Here is a 21,210-nt window from a genome sequence, read left to right as displayed (position 1 = left end):
TTCTCTCGGGCCATAGCCAGACTGGGGACCTGCGTCAGTCCCTGCACGACACCAGTGGTCTGGACACCTCTCCGGAGGTAGAGTTTTGTAAGCCTGAGCCTGGCACCCATGCCAACTCCTCGTACCGGCGCCTTATGTCTAGTGTCACTGAGTACTTGGGGTGGTCTGCTCCCCCAGGGGATTTTCTTCAGGATGACCTCACGGATATCCTCGACCAAGGTCCACTAACTGACTGCTGTTCCATATGGCTCTACAGAGGAGGGTGGCAGCCGCTTGGACTGCTCCGGAGAGTGTCCCGGCAGTGGGCAAGTCTTTGCCGCGAAAAATACCGCCCAGCCAGTAGCGACCCCTGCTACTTGACCAAGTACCCCACTCCGGAGAGTTTGGTGGTGCAGGCGGCTGCGGCCCCAGCAAAGCAGGCGTCGTATCCTACCATCCCTCCTAATAGGGACGAAAGGCGTTTTGATGGTTGGGCAAAGAAAGTGTTTTCTTCAGGGGGTATGGCTCTTCAGGCGGCCAACTCTGTATGTGCCTTGTCACATTTCACGCACACTCTGTGGATCTGTGTTTCCTTAGCGGCTGAACATATTCCCGAAGGGGACTAACGGGATGGTTTTCTTGCTATGGTCCAGGATGGCAAGGATGCCATGTGTGAGGCCGTTCAGTCGGGTTTGGACATGGCAGATTGCGTCCGTCGGTCCATGGCGGCAAGCACCGTAATACGCAGGTTTGCGTGGTTGCGGAAGTCGGGGTTTGCTCCTGATGTGCAGGCCCGGCTGCTCAACATGCCCTTTGACGGTGAACATCTTTTTGGCAGCAAGGCTCACGAGAGCCTTGAGAGGTTGCAGACCTCGAAAGCTGCAGCAAAGTCGTTGGGCGCTTCAGTTTGCCAACCTCCGCCTTTTCGTCCTAGGGGACAGCAATGGAGGGGAGGTTCCTTTCGTTATTACTCATACATTGGTAAAGCGAGAGGAGCTGCCAATCAAAGGGGCCACCGTAGAAGTGCCAGAGGTGGAAAGCAGGGTACTCGAGGTGCCAAGGCCGCTCGGGCAGTTGCCTCTTTACCCTCAGGCAACGCAGCAGTCGCTTCAGATCAGTCATGAGGCCATGTCCCATGGTTCGCCGGTTGGGGGAAGGCTGGCGCAGCATCTTGTCGAATGGCGTGCCATTACTTCAGATGTGTGGGTTCTGGAGATCATAGCCCACGGCTACTGTCTTCCCTTTCGGCAGAGGCCTCAGGACAATCCACCGGGGAATGTCTTGTTGCAGAGTCCGGATCCGCTCCTTGTGCAGGAGGTTCAAGCCCTGCTGGAGAAAGGCGCCATAGAACTGGTGCCTGTAGCGGAGAGGAACAAGGGATGGTATTCCCCTTATTTTTTGATTTCCAAGAAAGACTGGGGATTGAGACCCATCATGGACTTGCGCGGTTTGAACAAACTCCTCAGGAAGGACAAGTTCAAGATGGTTACTCTTTCTCAAGTCCTCCAGGCCCTTCAACTTCAGGACTGGTTGGGGTGTCTTGACCTCGAGGACACTTATTTTCATGTGCCGATCCATCCAAAGCACAAGAAGTACCTGAGGTTTGCGGTTGGCGACTCGCACTTTCAGTTTCGGGTCCTGCCTTTCGGATTGACCTCCGCCCCGAGGGTCATCACCAAGCTCATGGTAGTGGTGGCAGCGCATCTCAGGAAAGGGGGGAATTCACGTCTACCCCTACCTGGATGATTGGTTGATCAGGGCGCGCTCTCCCGAGCAAGTCCTGGATCATCTGTCCATCACCTGCCACTCCCTCCACAAGCTGGGCTTCTCCCTCAACTTAAAGAAGTCCCACTTGACGCCAACTCAAAGGCTCCAGTACATCGGGGCAGTGCTCGACATGTCCCTGGGGCAGTGTTTTCCTCCCCAGGTGAGGGCTCATCACATTCAGCAGATGGTGCACAAGTTTCAGCATTCCCAGACGCTCCCAGCGTTCGAGTTCTTGTGATTGCTCAGCCTCATGGCATCCTGCATTCTTCTGGTGCCAGAGGCCAGGTTGCGGATGAGATCTTTGCAATGGGCACTCAAGCTCCAGTGGTCTCCGTCCTCCGGCAGGATGTCGGACCCTGTTCAGATGCCATCCTCAGTCGCCCAGGACCTTCTGTGGTTGGCCGTCGAAGGCAATCTGATGAAGGGGGCTCCATTTTGGCTACCCTGGCTGGAGGTGATGATCGTGACGGACACATCCCTCACGGGATGGGGAGCTCATGCCAACGAGTTGACAGTCAGCAGTCGGTGGTCTCAGTCGGAGTCCAGACTCCATATCAATCTGTTGGAGCTGAGGGCCATCAGGCTTGCCCTGAAGGCTTTTCTGCCGACTGTACGAGGAAAGAATGTCCTGATCCTGACTGACAACACACTGGCCATGCACTACCTCAACAAAAAGGGGGGGCAGGGTCACTTCCTCTGTGCAGGGAGGCGATGCAGCTCTGGTTCTGGGCAATCCAGCAGGAAGTTTCGAACTCGGCAATTCATCGGGCCGGAGACGAAAACGAGACGGCGGACGCTCTGAGCAGGCAGAGTGCGATCTCTCATGAGTGGGAGCTGGCTCAGGAGATTCTCCTGGAGATCTTTGCCCTTTGGGGGACCCCTCAAGTGGATCTCTTCACCTCCAGTGTCAACCGGAAGTGCAAAAGGTTCTACTCGCGGGAAGTTCCTCCAAGAGGAGCCTTAGGAGACGCGTTCGTGGTGGAGTGGTCATTCCCACTGCTGTACGCGTTTCTTCCAGTCCCCGTCATCCCGCAAGTGCTCCGGAGGTTAAGAAGGTTCGGTTCCCGGATGATCCTCATTGCTCCGGCATGGGCCCAGAGGACGTGGTACCTGGACCTTCTCGACTTGTCCATCTGCCCTCCACGTCGTCTTCCCTACCGAGACGATCTGCTCTCACGGGAGGGAGGGGTCAGGTTCTCCATCCAGAGCTCAGATCCCTCAACCTTCACGCTTGGTTTCTGAAAGGTTGAGGTATAAGGATTGGGACCTCCCTGAAGATGTGATGGAGGTGTTGCTTTCGGCCAGAAGACCAACAAAGTCCCTGTACCGTTGCTGTTGGAGAAAGTTCTGCGACTGATGCAGGGTTAAGAATGTGGATCCGTTTTCATGTGACATTCCTGTGGTTCTGTCTTTTTTGCTTTCTTTAGCCCACAGGGGCTTGCAAGTGGGTACCGTTAAAGGTTACCTGGCGGCGCTGTCCATATTTAAGCACTCATCTGAAGAGTGTTCTTATTTTAAAATCCCTTTAATTTCTCAGTTTCTAAAAGGGCTCACTAATGTGTTCCCTCCGTCACCTTTCCAGGTGCCCGGTTGGGATTTGAACCTTGTCCTCAAGTTTCTGATGGGTGCTCCGTTTGAGCCTTTGCATTCATGCCCTTTGAGACTGTTAACTCTTAAAACTGTATTTTTGGTTGCAGTCACTTCCGCTCGCAGAGTGAGTGAGTTACAGGCACTTTCAGTTAAGCCACCCTTCACTGTATTTCATAAGGACAGGGTTGTCCTTAGAGTTCGTCCTTCCTTTCTTCCGAAGATGCTGTCGGAATTTCATTTATGCCAGAAGGTTATTCTTCCGGCATTTTCTCCAGCATGGGGTCTGGCATGGATTCACATGCTCATGAATATTCCCCGTCGTCAGGCTGGGAATCCTCGGTAAAGAAAAATCAGTATCAGTTTCGTTTCTGATTTGTCTTTCGTAGTAGTAACCAATCACTGATCTCCGCACGTTCAAGTGTTGGGATCCTCGTGCTATTGCTCTCGAGCTTTAGTGCCTTTTTCGCGCTTTTTCTTAGGAAAATGTTCTCTTTTTCGGTCAAAAGAGCCTCAAGCTCCACCGTTTCTTTATCTGATCAATGTCGGATTCTTCTACGCCCCTCAAGGGTGAAGATTTCGTCAAGCCACGCTTTTGGAGGACTCCAGAAGTTTCTCAGGCCCATCTCGATCATGGCCCAGGAGAAGGGAAGCTCGATGCCCGGAAAGCTGTTCAGGGTCTGCCCTGGATGCCAGCTTCAGAATGCCTTTAAGGAGGACGAACACTTCCTTTGCCTCTACTGCCTGCATGAGGACAAGACGCACGTGGAGAAGGACTTTGCGTTTTGCGGCAATATGTCGGAGCGGACCATGAAGGACCGCCATCTGCGTCTCGCCAACTGGCTGGAAGGGAAGAGCCCGTCAGGCGAGAAGAAGAAGTCCGAGCGGTCTTCTAAGACCTTTGAGGGCGCCCCGGCGACGGGGGTCCAACAGAAGACCAAGCACCGCGAGTCCGCTGGCACCGGGAGCGCCGAACGGTCGGGCTCTAGGGGCGCCAGCCAGGGCGCATCCTCCCCGGCGCCATCAACCACGAGCCAACGCTCTGGCTCTGGTAAGAGGAAGGCCGAGCACCCGGCGAAGCTCCTGGAGAGACCCCGGTCGAGCTCGAAGGCCCCATCGGAGGGGGAGCGAGGTGGTGACCCTCCCCCCAAGGAGAAGGCGGTGAGCGGACCTAAGGTGGTGAAAGCCTTAATCCACCCGGCCAAGGCCTCTATTGAGACAGTCGCGGCGGCCCTGGATCAGCCTGTGGAGGCTACACCAGTGGTGGTGACCTCGGGGCCCAGAGACTCCCTGCCACCGCGGAGGGAGTCCTCTTTCATGCCCATCGCCAGGACCCCCGTGAAACCTCCGACGGAGAAGAAAAAGGGGGGCAGGAGGTCGTCGTGGATTCGGTCTCAACCTCTGAGGAGGAGCTGATCGAAGTCTTAAGCCACGGCGTTGGCGTGGAAGAAGACCAGCCCGTCGGGAGGGACCCCGACGTAGGAGACGACGAGAACGTCGAGGGTGCCGACGGGGCTCCTGACCGCCCGTCGGACTCCCCTCAACCAGTGCCGCAAGACAACTCGGTGGCCATCTTGTTGGCTATACAGTCCTTATGCTCGGAGATGAGGACGAGATTGCCGTTACCACCAACGGAGGAACCTCTCCCGACGGGGGACCCGGAGCCAGGCCCTTCTGGGAGCCCTCCTCCTAAGAGAAGAAGGATTCATCCTCCACCTCCTTTTCAACCATCGCGCCCTGCTCAGCCCTCCTCCCCGTCCACGACCCGTGGGGATGATACAGGGACTGACACGGCCGCGACGGGCACAGACAACGAGGTTTACGACGAGGATCTCCCATCGTCACCTCCTCCCCGGGCTTCCCCGCCCAACGAGATTGGATCGTTTCATGCCAGGATCGCCAGGGCATCCAAGCTTTTCCAGCTCTGCCTGGAAGAGAAGAAGGAAGGTTTCCTTTATCAACGGCGCGAGACCAAGAGGAAGACGGTCCTCGCTGTACCTCTACTGGACGATATCTGGGATGAGGGTCTCGCCCTCCTCAAGAACCCATTCACAACACCTGCGAGAAGGGATCGGTACGAGAAGAAGTACCGGGTTCCGGATGCGGCCCCCTTGTGCCTTCGAGCACAGCCGACCCCGGACTCGGTCGTCTCCGCGGCGGCCAGGAAGAAAGCGGGGAGGGGGCCTCGGCCTCTACGTCAACCTCCCCGCCGGACGGGGGAAAGAAATTGGACACGATGGGACGCAGAGTCATCTCATCGGCAGCGACGACGATTAAGGCTGCCAACGCCTTGGCTATCGTAGCCCGCTACGACAGGGAGTTGTGGTACAAAATCGCCCCCCTGCTGGATTTCTTACCAGACGACAAGAGGGCAGAGGCCCTAGAGATCTTGCAGGAAGGAGAAGTGGCGTCAGACCACGCCATTACGATAGCGACGGACATCGCTGACACTGGATGTCGCCAGTTGGGCAACGGCGTGTGCCTTAGACGGCGTGGATGGCTCAAGGCAACTGACTTCCGTCAGGACATGCAGACCAGAGTCTTGGACATGCCGTTCGACGGGAGCAACCTGTTTGGGAAAACAGTGGACGATTCCCTACAAGCCATCAAGACGGACACGGAGACGGCCCGGGCTCTTGGTGTTCTCCAGCAACGACGGCCGCCCTTTCGGAGCGGCGGAGGCAAGCAGGGTGCCTCCAAAGGTTCTGGCGGCGGATTTTCCACCTATCGTCAAGCGGCCCGTTCATCGTCACAGAAAGCCTACAGGGGACGAGGCAAGTCGGGCGGACTCCGCCGTCTTTGCCAAGGAGGACAAGGCGGAAAAGCCTTGTCGAAGCAGGACTGAACCGGCCGTGGGGTTGGGCCCCCACCGAAGCACCCCGGTGGGAGGCCGGCTGGCAAACTTCGTCAGCGTGTGGGAGTCCATCTCCACCGACCGTTGGGTGCTGGACGCCCTGGCCCAGGGTCACGCGCTCGAGTTTCTAAAGAAGTGCCCGCGCGTCCCCCCCCTGGCCAGGAAGGAACATCACGTCCCTCATCTTCTCTTGCAGGTAAAGGCGATGCTCAAGAAAGGCGCCATCGAGCTTGTCCCAAAGAGGCTTCGGGGCTCTGGAGTTTACTCAAGATACTTCCTCATGAAGAAGGCGGGAGGATGGCGTCCCATCCTGGACCTACGACGACTGAACAAATTCATCAAGGCACAGAAGTTCCGGATGGTCACCCTCCAGCACGTCCTGGGTCAACTGGAGGAAGGCGATTTCCTGTCGTCGTTGGATTTGGAGGATGCCTACTTCTATATCCCCATCCTAAAGGGACACCGAAAGTTTCTCAGATTCGTGGTCCAAGGGCGTCACTACCAGTTCAGAGCCCTTCCCTTCGGATTGAGGTCAGCACCAAGGGTGTTCACCAAGTGCCTCGCACCGGTGGCGGCGCGGCTGCGCCTGGAGGGGATCCACGTCTACCCCTACCTGGACGACTGGCTCATCCGAGCAAAGACAAAGGAGCTCGCCGCAGAGCACACGGTGAGGACTGTCCAACTACTCACGGACCTGGGATTCTCCATAAACTACGCCAAGTCCCACCTGGTGCCCGCTCAAGACGCACTGTTTCTGGGAGCGAAGCTCGACACAGTGGCGCTTCTGGCCTCTCCGTCGGAAGAAAGGACGAGGGCCATCTTGGGCAAGGTGCAGCGGATGCTGGTTGCGGACGCGGCCTGGGTGAGGTCCATCAAGTCCCTCCTCGGAATGATGTCTTCTTGCATTTATATCATCCGCCTGTGCAGGCTTCGGATGCGACCGTTACAGGAGTTCATGGACGCTCGCTGGATCCAGACGACGGGCAGCTTCGAGGACAGGTTCACACTCGACGAGAGCTTCCGACGAGCGATCCGGTGGTGGGGCACCCGCGCGCATCTGACGGCGGGCATGGACTTCCAGATCCCGGGCCACCAGAAGACAGTGACCACGGATGCCTCCCTGGAAGGGTGGGGAGCGCACACCGAAAATCTGCACGCGAGGGGCCTTTGGCTGCCGACGGAGAAGTCCCTCCATATCAACGTCCTGGAACTCCATGCAGTGTTTTGGGCCCTCAGGTCCTTTCTTCCGTCCCTCAAGGGCAAGGTGGTGAGGATCGTCACCGACAACACCACCACCATGTTCTACATCAGGAAGCAGGGTGGTACCAGATCCCAGCCCTGTCCAAGGAGGCTCAGGATCTGTGGCATTGGGCCGTCGCCCAAGGGATGTTTCTGGTGCCGTTTCATCTGGCAGGGATAAAAAACACCATCGCCGACTCGCTCAGCAGAGAGCTGCGCTCGTGCTATGAGTGGGAACTACGACAGGATCTAGTGGACCGCCTCTTCCGATGGTGGGGCACACCCCAGATCGATCTGTTTGCGACGGCAACGAACTCCAAGTGCCGGAGGTTCGCCAGCAGGTTTCCCCAGCCGAGGAGCATGGGCGATGCTTTCTCGTTCCCCTGGGAGGGCCTGTTCCTATATGCGTTCCCTCCATTGCCACTGCTGATCCGGCTCATCAACCAGCTCAAGAGGTCATGGTGCAGGATGATCCTCGTCGCACCTGCGTGGCCGAGGCGGATATGGTTCCCGGACCTTCTGGACTTGTCAGCGTCCCCGTCAATCAAGCTGCCAGTGGACGCGGATCTTCTCTCCAGGGAAGGAGGAGCCATCCTCCATCACGACCCGAAGTCGCTGAACTTGCAGGCCTGGCTCCTGCAGCGTTAGAATTTGGAGGTTACGACATACCGGCCGACTGCAGAGAGGTTCTTGCAAAGGCCTGGGCGTCCTCAACTCTTAAATGCTACGGACACAAATGGAAGAGGTTCTCTGTCTGGTGCCACGCACAGAAGATTAACCCTCTACGGATTACGGCTCCTCAAGTACTCCCGTACCTGCTGACGCTGGCCAAGGCTGGACTGGCGCACACTTCCATCAAGATTCATCTTGCTGCGATCTCCCGATACACCAGAACCACGGGACGAACGTCTTTGTGGTCTCATCGTCTGGTGAAAGAATTCATGAAGGGACTGTTCAGATCGTTCCCGCCGGTGAAGGCCCCGGCCCCGGCGTGGGAGCTCAACGTGGTGCCTACCAAGCTCATGGGACCTCCGTTCGAGCCTCTGCACTCAGCTCCGTTGAAGTTCTTGTTGTGGAAAACAGCGTTTCTTGTGGCCATCACCTCCGCACGACGGGTAGGAGAGATCCAGGCCCTTTCCTGCAAGCCCCCGTACTTGACTTTTCACGACACGAGGGTAGTGCTCAGGACGCACCCCTCCTTCATGCCCAAGGTGCCGTCGGACTTCCACCTCAGCGAACCCTTGGTGTTGCCTGTTTTCTTCCCGTCGCCTTCGTCGCCGGCTGAAAGGACTTTGCACTCGCTGGATGTGGCTAGAGCGCTGAAGTTCTACGTGGACCACACGAAGAGTTTTCGGAAGACGTCACAACTTTTTGTGAACTTTGGACCTGTCAATCAGGGGAATGCTCTCTCGAAGGCTTCCATTTCCAGATGGCTCTCCGGCTGTATCATGTACTGTCATCGGTTGGCAAACCGACCGCTGCCTGGCTGTCCGAGAGCCCATTCCACCAGAGCGATCGCAGCTACCACGGCGTTCCTATCTGGTGTGCCCTTGCTGGACTTCTGCAGGGCTGCTACATGGAGGCCGACGCACACCTTCACGAAATTCTACTGCGTCGATCGGGATTCCAGGGAGGAGTCTAGGGTCGGCCAAGCAGTGCTGCGCAACCTGTTTGCCTAAGGTGAGCCTGGTGAGGAGGTAAGAATTGCTTAATGTTGAGTTTTGGATGTAATGCTTAATGTTGAGCCTTTGCCACCTCCCGTGGTTGTGCATGTGTGTACTGCTATGTATTCTTTTATTCATGAGCATGTGAATCCATGCCAGACCCCATACTGGAGAAGGAACAAGTTACTTACCTGTAACTGTTGTTCTCCAGCATGGGTCTGGCATGGATTCACATGCGAACCCTTCCACCTACCCCTCTGCGCCTCTTCACTTGGTCATACTGCCACTTCTCGTGCTACCAAATCTGAAAATGGCTGCCAGAGGCGGGGCTTAGGGAGATGGCAGTCATTGGCTGTGGTCAGTATGACGCAGAGATCAGTGATTGGTTACTACTACGAAAGACAGATCAGAAACGAAACTGATACTGATTTTTCTTTACCGAGGAGTCCCAGCCTGATGACGGGGAATATTCATGAGCATGTGAATCCATGCCAGACCCATGCTGGAGAACAACAGTTACAGGTAAGTAACTTGTTCCTTATCCTCCTCCGCATCCTGGTAAGGAAGAGGAGAGGCTCCATAGGCTTGATCCTAGGAGAGCTTTAAGCTTTTATATTTCACGCATGTCCCAGGTCAGAGTGGACGATCAACTCTTCATTGGTTACGCTGGAAAGCGTTTGGGACAAGCTGTGACTAAGCAGACTTTGTCTCGCTGGATTATTCTGGCAATTTATGAATGTTACCGCTTGGCGGGTAAGGACCCACCGGTCGGCTTGCGGCCAATTCTACCAGGGGTATGGCTGCCTCTACTGCCCTACAGAGGGGTGTTCCTATTTGTAACATCTGTGATGCAGCCACCTGGGCTTCGGTCCATACTTTTGTACGTCACTACTCGCTCGATTCCATCCGTGGGCAGGATCTGGCCTTTGGCAAGGCGGTCCTTTGCTCCGCAATTTGATTGGGCATTCTAAATTTCTGTATTCTAAATTCTTTTCCCACCTCCTTGCATTGGTACTGCTTTGGGAGTCTGTCATAGATATGGAATACGTCGGTGGACCCAATCCCCGCGAAGAACAAGTTACTCTCTTACCTGCTAACGTTCTTTCGACGGGATGGTCAGACGACATATTCCATATCGCTCCCTCCCTGCCTTCCCCGCTACAGAATTTCTTATGCGATTGCAGCTTACGTTTCTGCAAGGCTTTGTGTGGTCAGACTGGCAGAAGACTGGTGCCACACGTTCTGGGAAAAAAAACTACAACTGAGGTTATAGGCGTCGTGCGTCCTACTTATAACATCCAGTGACGTCGGCCGTCGGAGGAAGTCCTCGAGGGCGGCGTATCGACGTCATCGTAGCAGGACGCAGAAAGATTTTCCGAAGCAGCACAGCTGTGGTGATTACTGTCATAGATATGGAATACGTCGTCGGACCATCCCATCGAAAGAACGTTACCAGGTAAGAGAAGTAACTTGTTCTTCCAGTGTTTGTATAATACTTTCCTAAATTTGTAGCACTTGCCCCTTTTCATCTATGGACCGGACTCATCCATGGGTTCACAGGGCCTGGCTCACTTCTGATGCCTCTTTCGCCAACAACCAGCCTTTGTTTGGTATTTGTATTTAATTTGAACAGCAGGAATATGAACTCCGATCACAAACTAATCTTTCTTACTAATGTGATACTTTAGTTAGGATCCAATACTCAAGGCACATGATTAATTTAGCATTCCACAGCTAATTGACAATGACTTACGTAGATATTACCTAGATATTTTTTAAAGTTGTGCTTGTTCTTGAGCAGGAGGTGGAGAGCACAGGTGGGCTGACAAATTCCAAGACCAGGAAAATCTTTCTTTGGGCCTCCGGTTATGTGCGAATGTAGAAATCCTATTGACTCCTGTCCTTGTTGTGTAGGCCACTGACTCTGTATTCATATGCTGGATGTTTGTCTATTTTTGTTGGAGTTAGTGGGTTCTGTGACTACACAATAAAGAGTGACATTGATAGCTTTGATCCCAGGACAAACTCGTACATCACTGTAGCACTGTCCCTCACTTTTACGTTGTCCTATTCATCACTCACTGTTCTTCCCTTTTGCAGGGTGCACCCCCTACTCTAGTCAAAGTGTCTCTCTTCCCTAGTTCCCTTTGACTGAAGGTCTAAGGAGAGTCCTGCTCAGCATAACGAAATGACACTGTGTCTGCTTCTTCCTTCCACCAGCAGTGCCCCTTCCCTGTGACTATCTTCCCAGTAAAGGCCAATAGCACTGACATGGCACTGCTAAGATCTTATAAAATTGACTGAACATGCGGTGGCAGGGGACATGACTGCTGTTGTGCTATCACACTTGACTAGTCACTGCTAGTGGAAGCTCACCCTGCAGGAAACGTATATGACTTGGAATTAATTACTGTCGTTTTACAGCCCTGGCAAAGCTTACACTGTGGAAGGACTGTGGCATTGATGGGGTGGTGCTGTGGGAAGCTCACACTGCTAATATCCGTAGTACTTACTGAGCTGCAAGGGGGACTGTCAGCTGCGATAGACCTGAGAGTTGTGGATGGAATGGGTGATGCTAAAGATGTGCTCCCTTTATGGCGCTGAATACTAGTGCTGTGCATTCTAGAGATTCATAGTGGCTATTCTGGCCCTCTTGCAGACTAAGGGACTCATTATGGATATGGTGGTGCGAGAATAGATTGGCGGTAACGGAATTACCGCCACTTTTCCCGCTCTGACATTTTACGAGTATGGCCCTGGAGTGGGGGGATGTACCTCCAGCATCATGCGAGAGGTAAATCCTCCCACTTTCCGCCAAAAATTGGAAAATCAGTGGATTTACCACGGCGGTAATTCCGCCAATAATGCCCCATAGACTCCTGAATGACTCAACACTGTACATATATTGATTTCGTATTTTGGAAACTTTTCATTTGATAGACATACAGTACAGGCTTAAACAAAAGCAAGGTAGTGGTAAGCAGGGCTTGAAAACAAATCAAGGCTCTAATAGTGCAGCAAGGGTGCTGCATATCTGTAGTCCCAAAGGATGTGTGGAGTATCACATTCCTTAATAGCCTGTACGGTATATTTATCAAATGAGAAGTTTCCGACATACGAAATCAATATATGTACAGTGTTGAGTCATTCAGGACTCTTTGTTGAACACAAAATGTATTGCACTTTTTTGTTTGATTTGCACCTCATTTTATGCTACATGACCCACAAAATGTCAGACTGATACCCCCAAAAAGTTTTTATCAGTAAAATATTGATATAAAAAAAATAAAATGAGTGTCAGCAGCTAAATAGTAAAAGCTGTGTGAACACAGATTAGTTCAAAAGTGCTTTGTCTGCTTTTCGCCTAGGTTTCAAACAAGGCAAAGATTTTCTTGTCTGTGATACATGTTAAAGGTGAACCTGTTTGCATAAAATGTATGTAAATCTCTAAATATTGATCGTAGGGCGCCCCCTTGTTTCAATTCGTTTTTCAGCCCATAGTCCTGCCAGTTTGAGGGTTGTCCCTTCAGTTACCGTTGTCCGATTGATGGGGCCCAGACCCTTATCTTTGCATTAATGCACCCATACTTTATGCCTATGCCCTTATAAATGCAGAACTGCAAGTATCACAAGGTAAAGGAAAGCTGGTCTCGATGGGTTACTCAAGTGACCCTGAACAACATTTGTTGCCTGTGGTATTTCGACGTCCTGGTGCATAGCACAATTACAATGTTGTGTACAGTAATTTGATAACCCAAAATGTCTAACTAGGCTCCATGAGTAAGTGCCGCATCCTGTGTGATTTGTTTCTTGACTTTCCGCTCTTGAGGTTTTGCTTATACACGCACTGCAAGTGGCAGAATGCAAATAAACGTAGCAGGACCAGATGTGATACTTTAGTTATTTATGTTATTGTTTTTTTATAATGCGCCTAATACCATACCTGAGTTCGGTTTCTAAGCGTGGATCCGGATACGAACCTCTGTTGCTCTGTGTTGCCTTGACCTTGAAACCTCTACATGCACAAATAATTAATTTGCTTTGATCGTTCTTTGAAACCGCCACGTAGCTTGTTTTATGCATGCTGTGAATACAATGGGCAGCAATTAAAAAAATGTGGCTCTCAAAAATTCTCTTTATTTAATTGGTTTATACATAGTGCGCATAGACAAGGCCCATAGGCATAATAGCGCAGGGACAACACACAAAACAGAATCACACAAAGGGTGGGGTGGGGACAAGGGCAATTAGCGAAAAAAATACCGTTTTGAGGTCACATTTAAATTTCCCGAAATCTTTACCTTATGAATCAGGCATTGATGATTTGGCTTTAATATTCAGATGACCCATCAGCCTTTACACCAGTACTGCCCGTTTCACACAGATTTGAAGCTACACGCAATAGGTTCCTAGAATATGTGGCTATCCTGTCGATCCATTTCCCACTAGTTGCTGCCTTGTGGCAGCACTTGACTGGCACGAGGGATTTACATTACTACAGCAAGCTGCAAAACCAAGAAGATGAAAAGGTTGTTGAGAGCACTGAAGGATGCTTTGATAGAGAAACCCAGACATGACCACTCTGGGGCCAATGCACAGCTTGCGACCATCGGGACCCTCCAGTCAACACTAGATTAAACAGAGGAAGCGTGAAGAAGCTGCACATTTATTCGTGTACTCCCCCAAAAAAAGACATGATGGGTGCAGAGAGGTCATGCTAGAAGTGCCAACCCTCTCTGATAAAGCAACGTTGAAGGAAGGAGAGAGGACGTTTTGGTGGACCAAAGCAAAACAATAAAAGGTACATCATTTGCGTGACAAGTTAGACCAATATTGCTAGAGTAATTAAATGTGATACATACATTTTCCATTGTCTTACTTATCATTTTGGTTTGCAGCTGTTTTCTTAAGTCCAAGTTATCTTCTCGGTTGGCATGCATGCACGTATTGTGCCATTCTCTATGCTAATTCTGTCATTTGTGTTAGGATGAAGCAGAGCTGTTCTTGTCCAGTTTTATTTGCAAAGACTTCTATTCTCCTCAAAGGGGGGAATACATCTCTGAAATGTCTTTGCAGGAGAAAGCCTCTAATTTTCTACTTTTCCTAATTCACATTGCTCATCGATTTTGTCCTCTCCGAGCTTCTCGTTTGAGCCGTCAGCCAGTCGCCATTTCCAGATTGTGGTCATATCAGTCTGTATGGATTTTATTTTTATTTTTTTTACAAAACAATAGCTAATCCGCAAGTGTGAAGGTTTTCTCCAATGACCTGTAGCAGTCTATCTTGTTCTGCTTCCCGAATGCTGCTCTCCCCTTATGTACGTTGGTTATTGCTTCTCTACCGCCAGTTCTAAGTCCTGGGCCACTTTCTCCTCCTGTGATTGGTTTCCTATGCTGTCAAACTGTGGGGCACTGCTTCTGAATAACCACAGTTCTGTAATATATAGATTTAGGGATTGTGTCGAGTATTGTGCTGTTTGAGCTTTTTCGTCCCTTGGTAGTGTGTGGATTTTGGGTTAATGCTCTTGATATTTCACAAGACTTTTTAAAAAGAAATTCACTTTAAGATGTTGAGCAGCAGAGGGACTCTTCCCTAGTTCTTTTTTGCACCCTTTATTTTGGCAGTTTCTATGCACACGCAGTACGTGTTGGCAGTGCTGGAGATGTAGAATGTGTGTGGGGAGGCTTTTTTGTAGTGTTGGTCCCCACACCCCATTCCTGTAAAGTAGGATATGGTTAATTGTGCTATCAGTAAGCTAGCATTAATTTTCGAGGTAAAGTATGATAGTTGCTTGATGGTGGCAAATGCAGAGCGCTTTTTTTTAACATGTTGTTGCCAATTTAGATCTCCTAGATGCACTTATTCTGAGAACTAGGTGAGTGTAGTCTCTAACGTGCTAAACGTCTGTGCCGTTAAGAAATAGTTTGGATGTGTTGCTGTTCTTTGATTTATTCTGGAATACTATGATTTTAGACATTTGTAAATTCATCTTTAGGGCCCGGGTCTTGCAAATTCTTCTGCTGGAACCTCCCCAACTCTGCCTTTCACCCAGGAGGGCTCTGTTAGCCTTGCGACATTGGATATGATTGTTTGCTTACAAGGCTCTTCCCCCTCCAGTCAGGCTCAGATCCCTCTCAGTTTCTAAAGTTTTGAACTCCAAGTCCCATAATGCACTTTTGGGTATTTCGCTCTCCAAAACGGCATTCTCGTGGTTTCAGGAGTAGCAGGAGCACTTTGGGTGTTTACCTGGGGTCATGGTCTTGCCAGCTGCCCCCAGAGGCCTGGGCTCTCCTTTTTCACCCAGGTGAGGAGCCATGTTGTGGCTGCCGCCAGGCTGCCCCTGGTTCAGGCTTCCTGGAGGCACAGCTTCATCTCCACACTGCAGCCTCCCCTGCACAGTCAGGCTCTGTGTCTTCTGGGTAGTCCTTCCTCCTACAAGCCTTCCAGGTTCCTCTCAGCTCCTTTGGTCTCTCTCTGGCTTTCTGGCACCCTCCAGTATCCCCAGCTCGGTCAAAATGCTCGTTTCTTGCTGCTGCTTTTATGCTCCCAGCTAGAGTTGATTGGAGTCGGGTGTCAGTAGTTGGCCCTCCCTGCCTCACTCTGCCTGACCTAATTATCGGGACAACATGGAGACTGCCCATAGGAATCCATTGCCCATTGATTCCTATGGGTAATCCTCAGGACTCCCATCTGCCTCTTCTTCGTCCCAGTCCTTGGGTATTTCAATAGGGCAATGGGATTATGGGAATTGTGGTGTTTTACAAAAAAGGTATAAAGATGTTGTGGATTTTTGTCAGGAAAGGGGTTTGAATGTAGGGTTGTTGAAAAGTGGGTTTTGAGCAAAGAGGAGTAAAACTCATGTTGGAATTTAGGGATCATCTTTGTTTTCCCTGATGGTTTCGCCTTTTCCTTACAGAAAGGTACTGGGATATGATGTTACTCTGTAGACAATATCCCATGACAACTGAGGGAAGGTCGAGTAGGGGTGTATCGGAATGGGACGAATACCCTGTGTCGCTGGAGGGCGTGTCTCCCATAGTCCACAAGGACCCCCTGCCCAGGTGATCCTCCCTTGCTCCTCTGCCCCCAGGGTTTGGATCCAAGAGCGACGGCCCTCTCCTGGCCACCTGAATAAAGGATCCCTGGGAATAGCCTGGGAGAAACACCTCGGGTTTCTCAGAGGGGAGAGAGGTCCACTGACTGTTTTCCTTTCAGTTAAAGAAGATACCATCCCTCAGTTCTGGGCCATGAGTTAGGGTGATCTCTTTGTATTTGGCCTTGTGCAGCGTCTGGTATCTGAGTGTACGTGTAAGAAGTAAGGCAGGTGTCCTTTCTGTGTTCGTTGCTAATCAATAGACAATGTTCTTCAATTGTGGGTCACATGTGATTGGACCATGTTTGAAATTATTTCACCCTGCATTTATTAGGATTTTAGCTCATATTAATTTGACTGTTATGGTTTATTTTACCACTAGGGACACTAATGAGTTATTCTGCATGGATTTCTCTTGGCTTATAATTGCATGCACCTTGCTAACAATGGTCAGTTTTGCTCTTCTAAACTTTAATCTGGGAGTATATGTCTGCATCCTGGGAATCGCTTTATCGTGCCTTCCCTGCAACGCCATGACTTCCCCTAATTCTGTGGTTTCAGCATTTTGTGTTCTCTCAAAGCCTTGAGGCCTTTGTCTATCTGAAAGCAAGCTGTAGCTTCCATTTTGGAAAAGATGGCTGCTCATTACCCTCGCCTTTCTATGTTAGTGAGCTATATTTGCATGTCATGTTGCATTCCGCGTATACATTGCTTATATTGGTATTCTTCATGTTTTATGGATGCTATTTTAATAGTCTGCATGTATAAGTGAATATATTACCTAGTTTGCATGTTCGGTATGTTGAGTGCACTTTTGCTTTGTGTCTAGTGCATGCACATGTCACACCATTAGTTTGATTACCTTTGCCGTTTTCAGCATAGATTGTGTCTATTTCTAGCTGTACCTGACTGGAATAAGGGCAGTACGGTTGTCTTAGTGAGTATCATTTCTCAATTTATACGACATTGGGCCGGGGGAGGTGCAGAGGCTATGGATGACATCTGCCTCCCAACAGCTTTCATTAGCAGAGAGGGGGGATAGGGTCTTTTACTTGAGATGAACGGAAGTTGTGCTTAAGGATTGGGTGGCATTACAAGCGAGCATTAGCAAAGCCCAACCATTTTTGCTTTTGTGAAGTGATGGGAAAGGCATTTATAAGACGCTGCCAAAATGGTAATACCTGCCCATAAGATGACATCAGTTGGGAATGGTGAGTATGTGATGTCAGAATCTGTCAAAGGCCTATCCAAAAACCAAAATTGTTAGCTTTTATTTAAAAAAAATGTTTTTATTAAAAGTTTTTAGTTTATACAAAATATCAAAAAATATATTGTCAAACTTTTACAACATAAATGCTCACATTTTTGCCAATAACACAAGATTTCAAATACCATCACAGTTTCTAAAAATTTCACATATATTTGTTAAAACCATAACCGCAATTAATATCATACATCTTACCATATTAATCTCATTTAAATATTTTCCAATTTATAATACATGACACAAAAATGTATAGTTACCAAGTTGTTTTTCATTCTCTTCCCCATTCTTTTTCACATAAATAAGAACATACTTCATCTATAGTCTTTGTACACAGTACCCCATGGTGTTTTGATACTTTTCTATCCATTAGACTCTATGTTAAATCCTTTGATATTCATTCGAATTTTTGTATTGGCTTTTGTTCAATACAGAATAGCAAACGTGATAGAGCCACAATGAAGGATACTGTATTTCCAGCTAAAAATCTTTCCCAAAAACAAATTCTGGCTATTACAGGTGCCTTTGGATAATAAACTCCAAGTAGCTTTATTCTTTCACTCTCAAAACTTGGGACAATAGAGCATTAAATGTTTTAGTGTTTATTGTTGGGTAATCTTTTCGCAAAAACGACATTTCTTACTACCCAAACACCCAGAGTCCTGTTGCCAACTATAAATGCGTCCCAAGGTTTTAAACTGGGTTAATTTAAAATGCATATAAATTGCTCTTATTTTATTGCAGGGACATAGGATTATGTACTGTGCTCGCAACTCCCTCTTTCTCGTAAACGAAACATAATCATCATATAATTTGTAAGTTTTGTTGCTATCCAGCGTGTTTGCCCAATCCAAATCATACAAATTCCGTTTTACCTTAGGCAAGCCCAACTGCAGATCTTCAAATTATTAGCTTTGCCAGGGTTTGGCAGGGCATCACTGCAATGAACATATTTCAGGACAAACATGTTGTGTTGCTTATAAATCAAGTGGTTGAATGCACACTTGGTTAACCCATTTTTATTACGCCGGGACTTGATTTACAGCTGCAATTAAGGCATTAACTCTCAGACTGCCTAGACGTAACACTGGCAGGCCCTTTACTGGAAAAAGTTTGATGTTGTGTGGCCGAGCTAGCTTAAAGTGATCTCAAGAGGGTGTGTTTTGGGTGAGAAGTGGCATAAAATGGTTAGAAATGACTATAGGGATTAGCATGACTATGGCCGGACAGTGGGTGGGTAAAAGACAAGTGTCCTTTCTCACATGCCACTCCCTCCTCCCCCTTCTATACTCAAATACAATAGTTTGGGCCTGCAGGTCCAGACTGAGATGTTTTTTCATAGTTATGTGAGGGGTCCTGGTATTGCAGTAGCAAGTGTGTTTAAGGTCCTTTGTGCTTATAGCCACGCATGTTGGGTCTGGTTTGAGGTTCACCTATAAAGCTGTCTCCCTTTGTGTTGCCTACTTCTGGAACAGCAGGGGTGCTGCAGTTCAGGTTTGATGTCTGTAAGAACACCGTTTCCCAGTACTAAAGTGAAGATGTTGCTAATGAAGGTCATTGCTAAACATGCTTCTGGTTATTTCTTTCCCTTTAATTCATGTATCTTCATAATAAAATATACATGGCAATATGTATTGGTCGAGGTGGTTAATGGGATCTAGATGGATAATAAAATTAAAACTCACTCAGCTCTCCTTGTAAGTTTTACAGTTGAAAGTGTGTGGGGAAATTCCCAAATGGTATTGGCATAGGACACTGCACGCCAGGTTAATCAGGTCCGTAGTGGTAGATTAAGTTTTCTAGAGTTCATCATTGCAAAGGCCGAACCGTTCTTTTCACGCTATAGCCAATCATGCTCTCCTTTCCCCTCAGGTTTGCTCTTGCCTCTCACTTCTTCTGGGGTCTATGGTCCATTGTTCAGGCAAAGATGTCCACGATTGAATTTGGATACCTGGTGAGTGTTGCTGGGTTATATTTAATTTGCTAAACCCATCCCTTCCAAGCATGTTTCTTCCTCCATCTTATCGGATGTTTTCTTTTCTTTTCAGGATTATGCTAAATCTCGATTCGACGCTTACTTTCAGCAGAAGGCCTCCTTTGCATGATGGCTGTCTCACTGCAGGAAGACTCTCCCTTTCGGGTACTCGCCCGAGTGCATGGCCTCATGACTTATGTTTGCAGCTAATGTAGTATAGCTGTCTCTAGGTTTTTCATGAGCCAGTGGAGTTCTACAATCCTGACCTTGAAATGCTGCCCATCTTCTGGAGTCTTTTAGTGGCCGTTTCCTGTGCCCCACCAACCCCAATGCGCCGTCAGAAAATCCTGTAAAGCATGATCTGCATCGTTGAGTTTTATGCACGCTCACCACCAACACGGATCACTGCCCGAGACTGAATGTACTGGAAAACTCGGCTGTCCTATAATGACTTGGCGCTCAGAAGACTGCCATGGGCAGTGGAGAAATTCTGTTGCTGCTCCACATGCATTGAGAGACCTTGTACCTGGGTTGCAGAGGTATTCTTTCTGCTTCTTCCCATATCCGGCCAGTTTGTATAGTTATTTAATTCTATATGTTGTATTATATTTATTAATAATGGATTGGGATGAATGCGCCCACTGGCTTACTTCAGATGTCAACATTGATGACCCAGTGCATGCCCTTCCAGTCATATGGGACATGAAAGGCAAAAGCAGTCTATTATTTCGGAGCAATGGTCACCGGTAATGTGGCCAACCACTCGCAAGCCACCTGAGAATATGTATTAAATCAAAGGACAGGACATGAAAGTTCCAGACTAGCAGTGCGCCACTGTTGGTGGTCAGTAATGATTCTATATTTCAGTTTCTTAATGAGCGTCCCCATGCTCAATGGTAGAACATATGAGACACAATTGTATACTGGCCTGCCTCCCATAGTGTCTGGAGCAACATAGGTGTGCTGTATCCCAAAATATAAGCAACCCTTTCTAGAATGCCTACTAAAAGCTGTGCATGAGCTGTAGAATGTCTTGCAGAAGCCCTAGCAAGTTGTATGTGCACAATATGCAGTGAGATGCAGGATGGTGAGTGTAGGCTGGGATCCCGTATCAGTCTCTCTCGTGATTTGGGGGCCAGCAGGCAGATCTCTCTGTGGTGAGTGTATGTGAGATGAGGAAACTCATTGTCCAACTGTATGCCCAAAAATGTTATGGGTGTAAAGTTCTTAACTGTTAAAAGTGTGCTTCATTTGAATTGCTGCAACCGTTATTACACAAAGTTACAAATAGTGGACACATGCACAGAACAATACTGAATTCATTTAAAATGTTGAATTAAAGAATTCATTGGATCAAATGATGTGTTCGCACATTTTCTCCAAGTGAGGGTCTATTGGGTGCTTGACAGCCCTATTGCATCTGTGTCAGGGATGTGGTCCCATCACTGGGTTCAATTTTCATTTTTTATATTTTGTATTTTTGTATTTATTTTATTTGTATTGCGCCGTATACCCTGGGGCTTCTGGGCGCATAATTTGAGGTAAAGGTTACATACAAGTAAACAGGTTTCCCAAGAGGGAAAGGCAAGACTTTAGAAGGAATAAGCAATTCTTACATTTGTTAGAGGTAATTACAAGGTTACAATTACGTAGTTACAGACTGTACTATAGACAGTTCTAATAGCGTGATGGGCATATTACAAGGTATACAAGCGTATAATAGTATAAAGACGTTACAAGAGCAGGGGATGGCCAAGGAAATTCAACATTGGCACATTGCAATAAATT

The 21,210-nt window shown here is 49.1% G+C and overlaps 1 protein-coding gene across 2 annotated transcripts in view; it reads left to right on the top strand.

The window, feature by feature from the left end:
• CHKB (choline kinase beta) overlaps positions 1 to 20,780 on the top strand; it is a 461,430-nt gene extending 440,650 nt beyond the window's left edge. For both annotated transcript variants that reach the window (XM_069629455.1, XM_069629456.1), the window contains 2 exons: positions 19,320 to 19,401; positions 19,496 to 20,780. In XM_069629455.1, the coding sequence (XP_069485556.1) occupies positions 19,320 to 19,401; positions 19,496 to 19,552 (139 nt within the window). In that variant the 3' untranslated portion in view covers positions 19,553 to 20,780. The remainder of the gene's footprint in view (positions 1 to 19,319; positions 19,402 to 19,495) is intronic.
• The last annotated feature ends 430 nt before the right edge of the window (positions 20,781 to 21,210 follow it).

This window comes from Ambystoma mexicanum, chromosome 12 (genome assembly GCF_040938575.1).
Source record: "Ambystoma mexicanum isolate Mex_15411 chromosome 12, UKY_AmexF1_1, whole genome shotgun sequence".
NCBI lineage: Eukaryota > Metazoa > Chordata > Amphibia > Caudata > Ambystomatidae > Ambystoma > Ambystoma mexicanum.
This window is presented reverse-complemented; position numbering and strand designations above follow the sequence as displayed.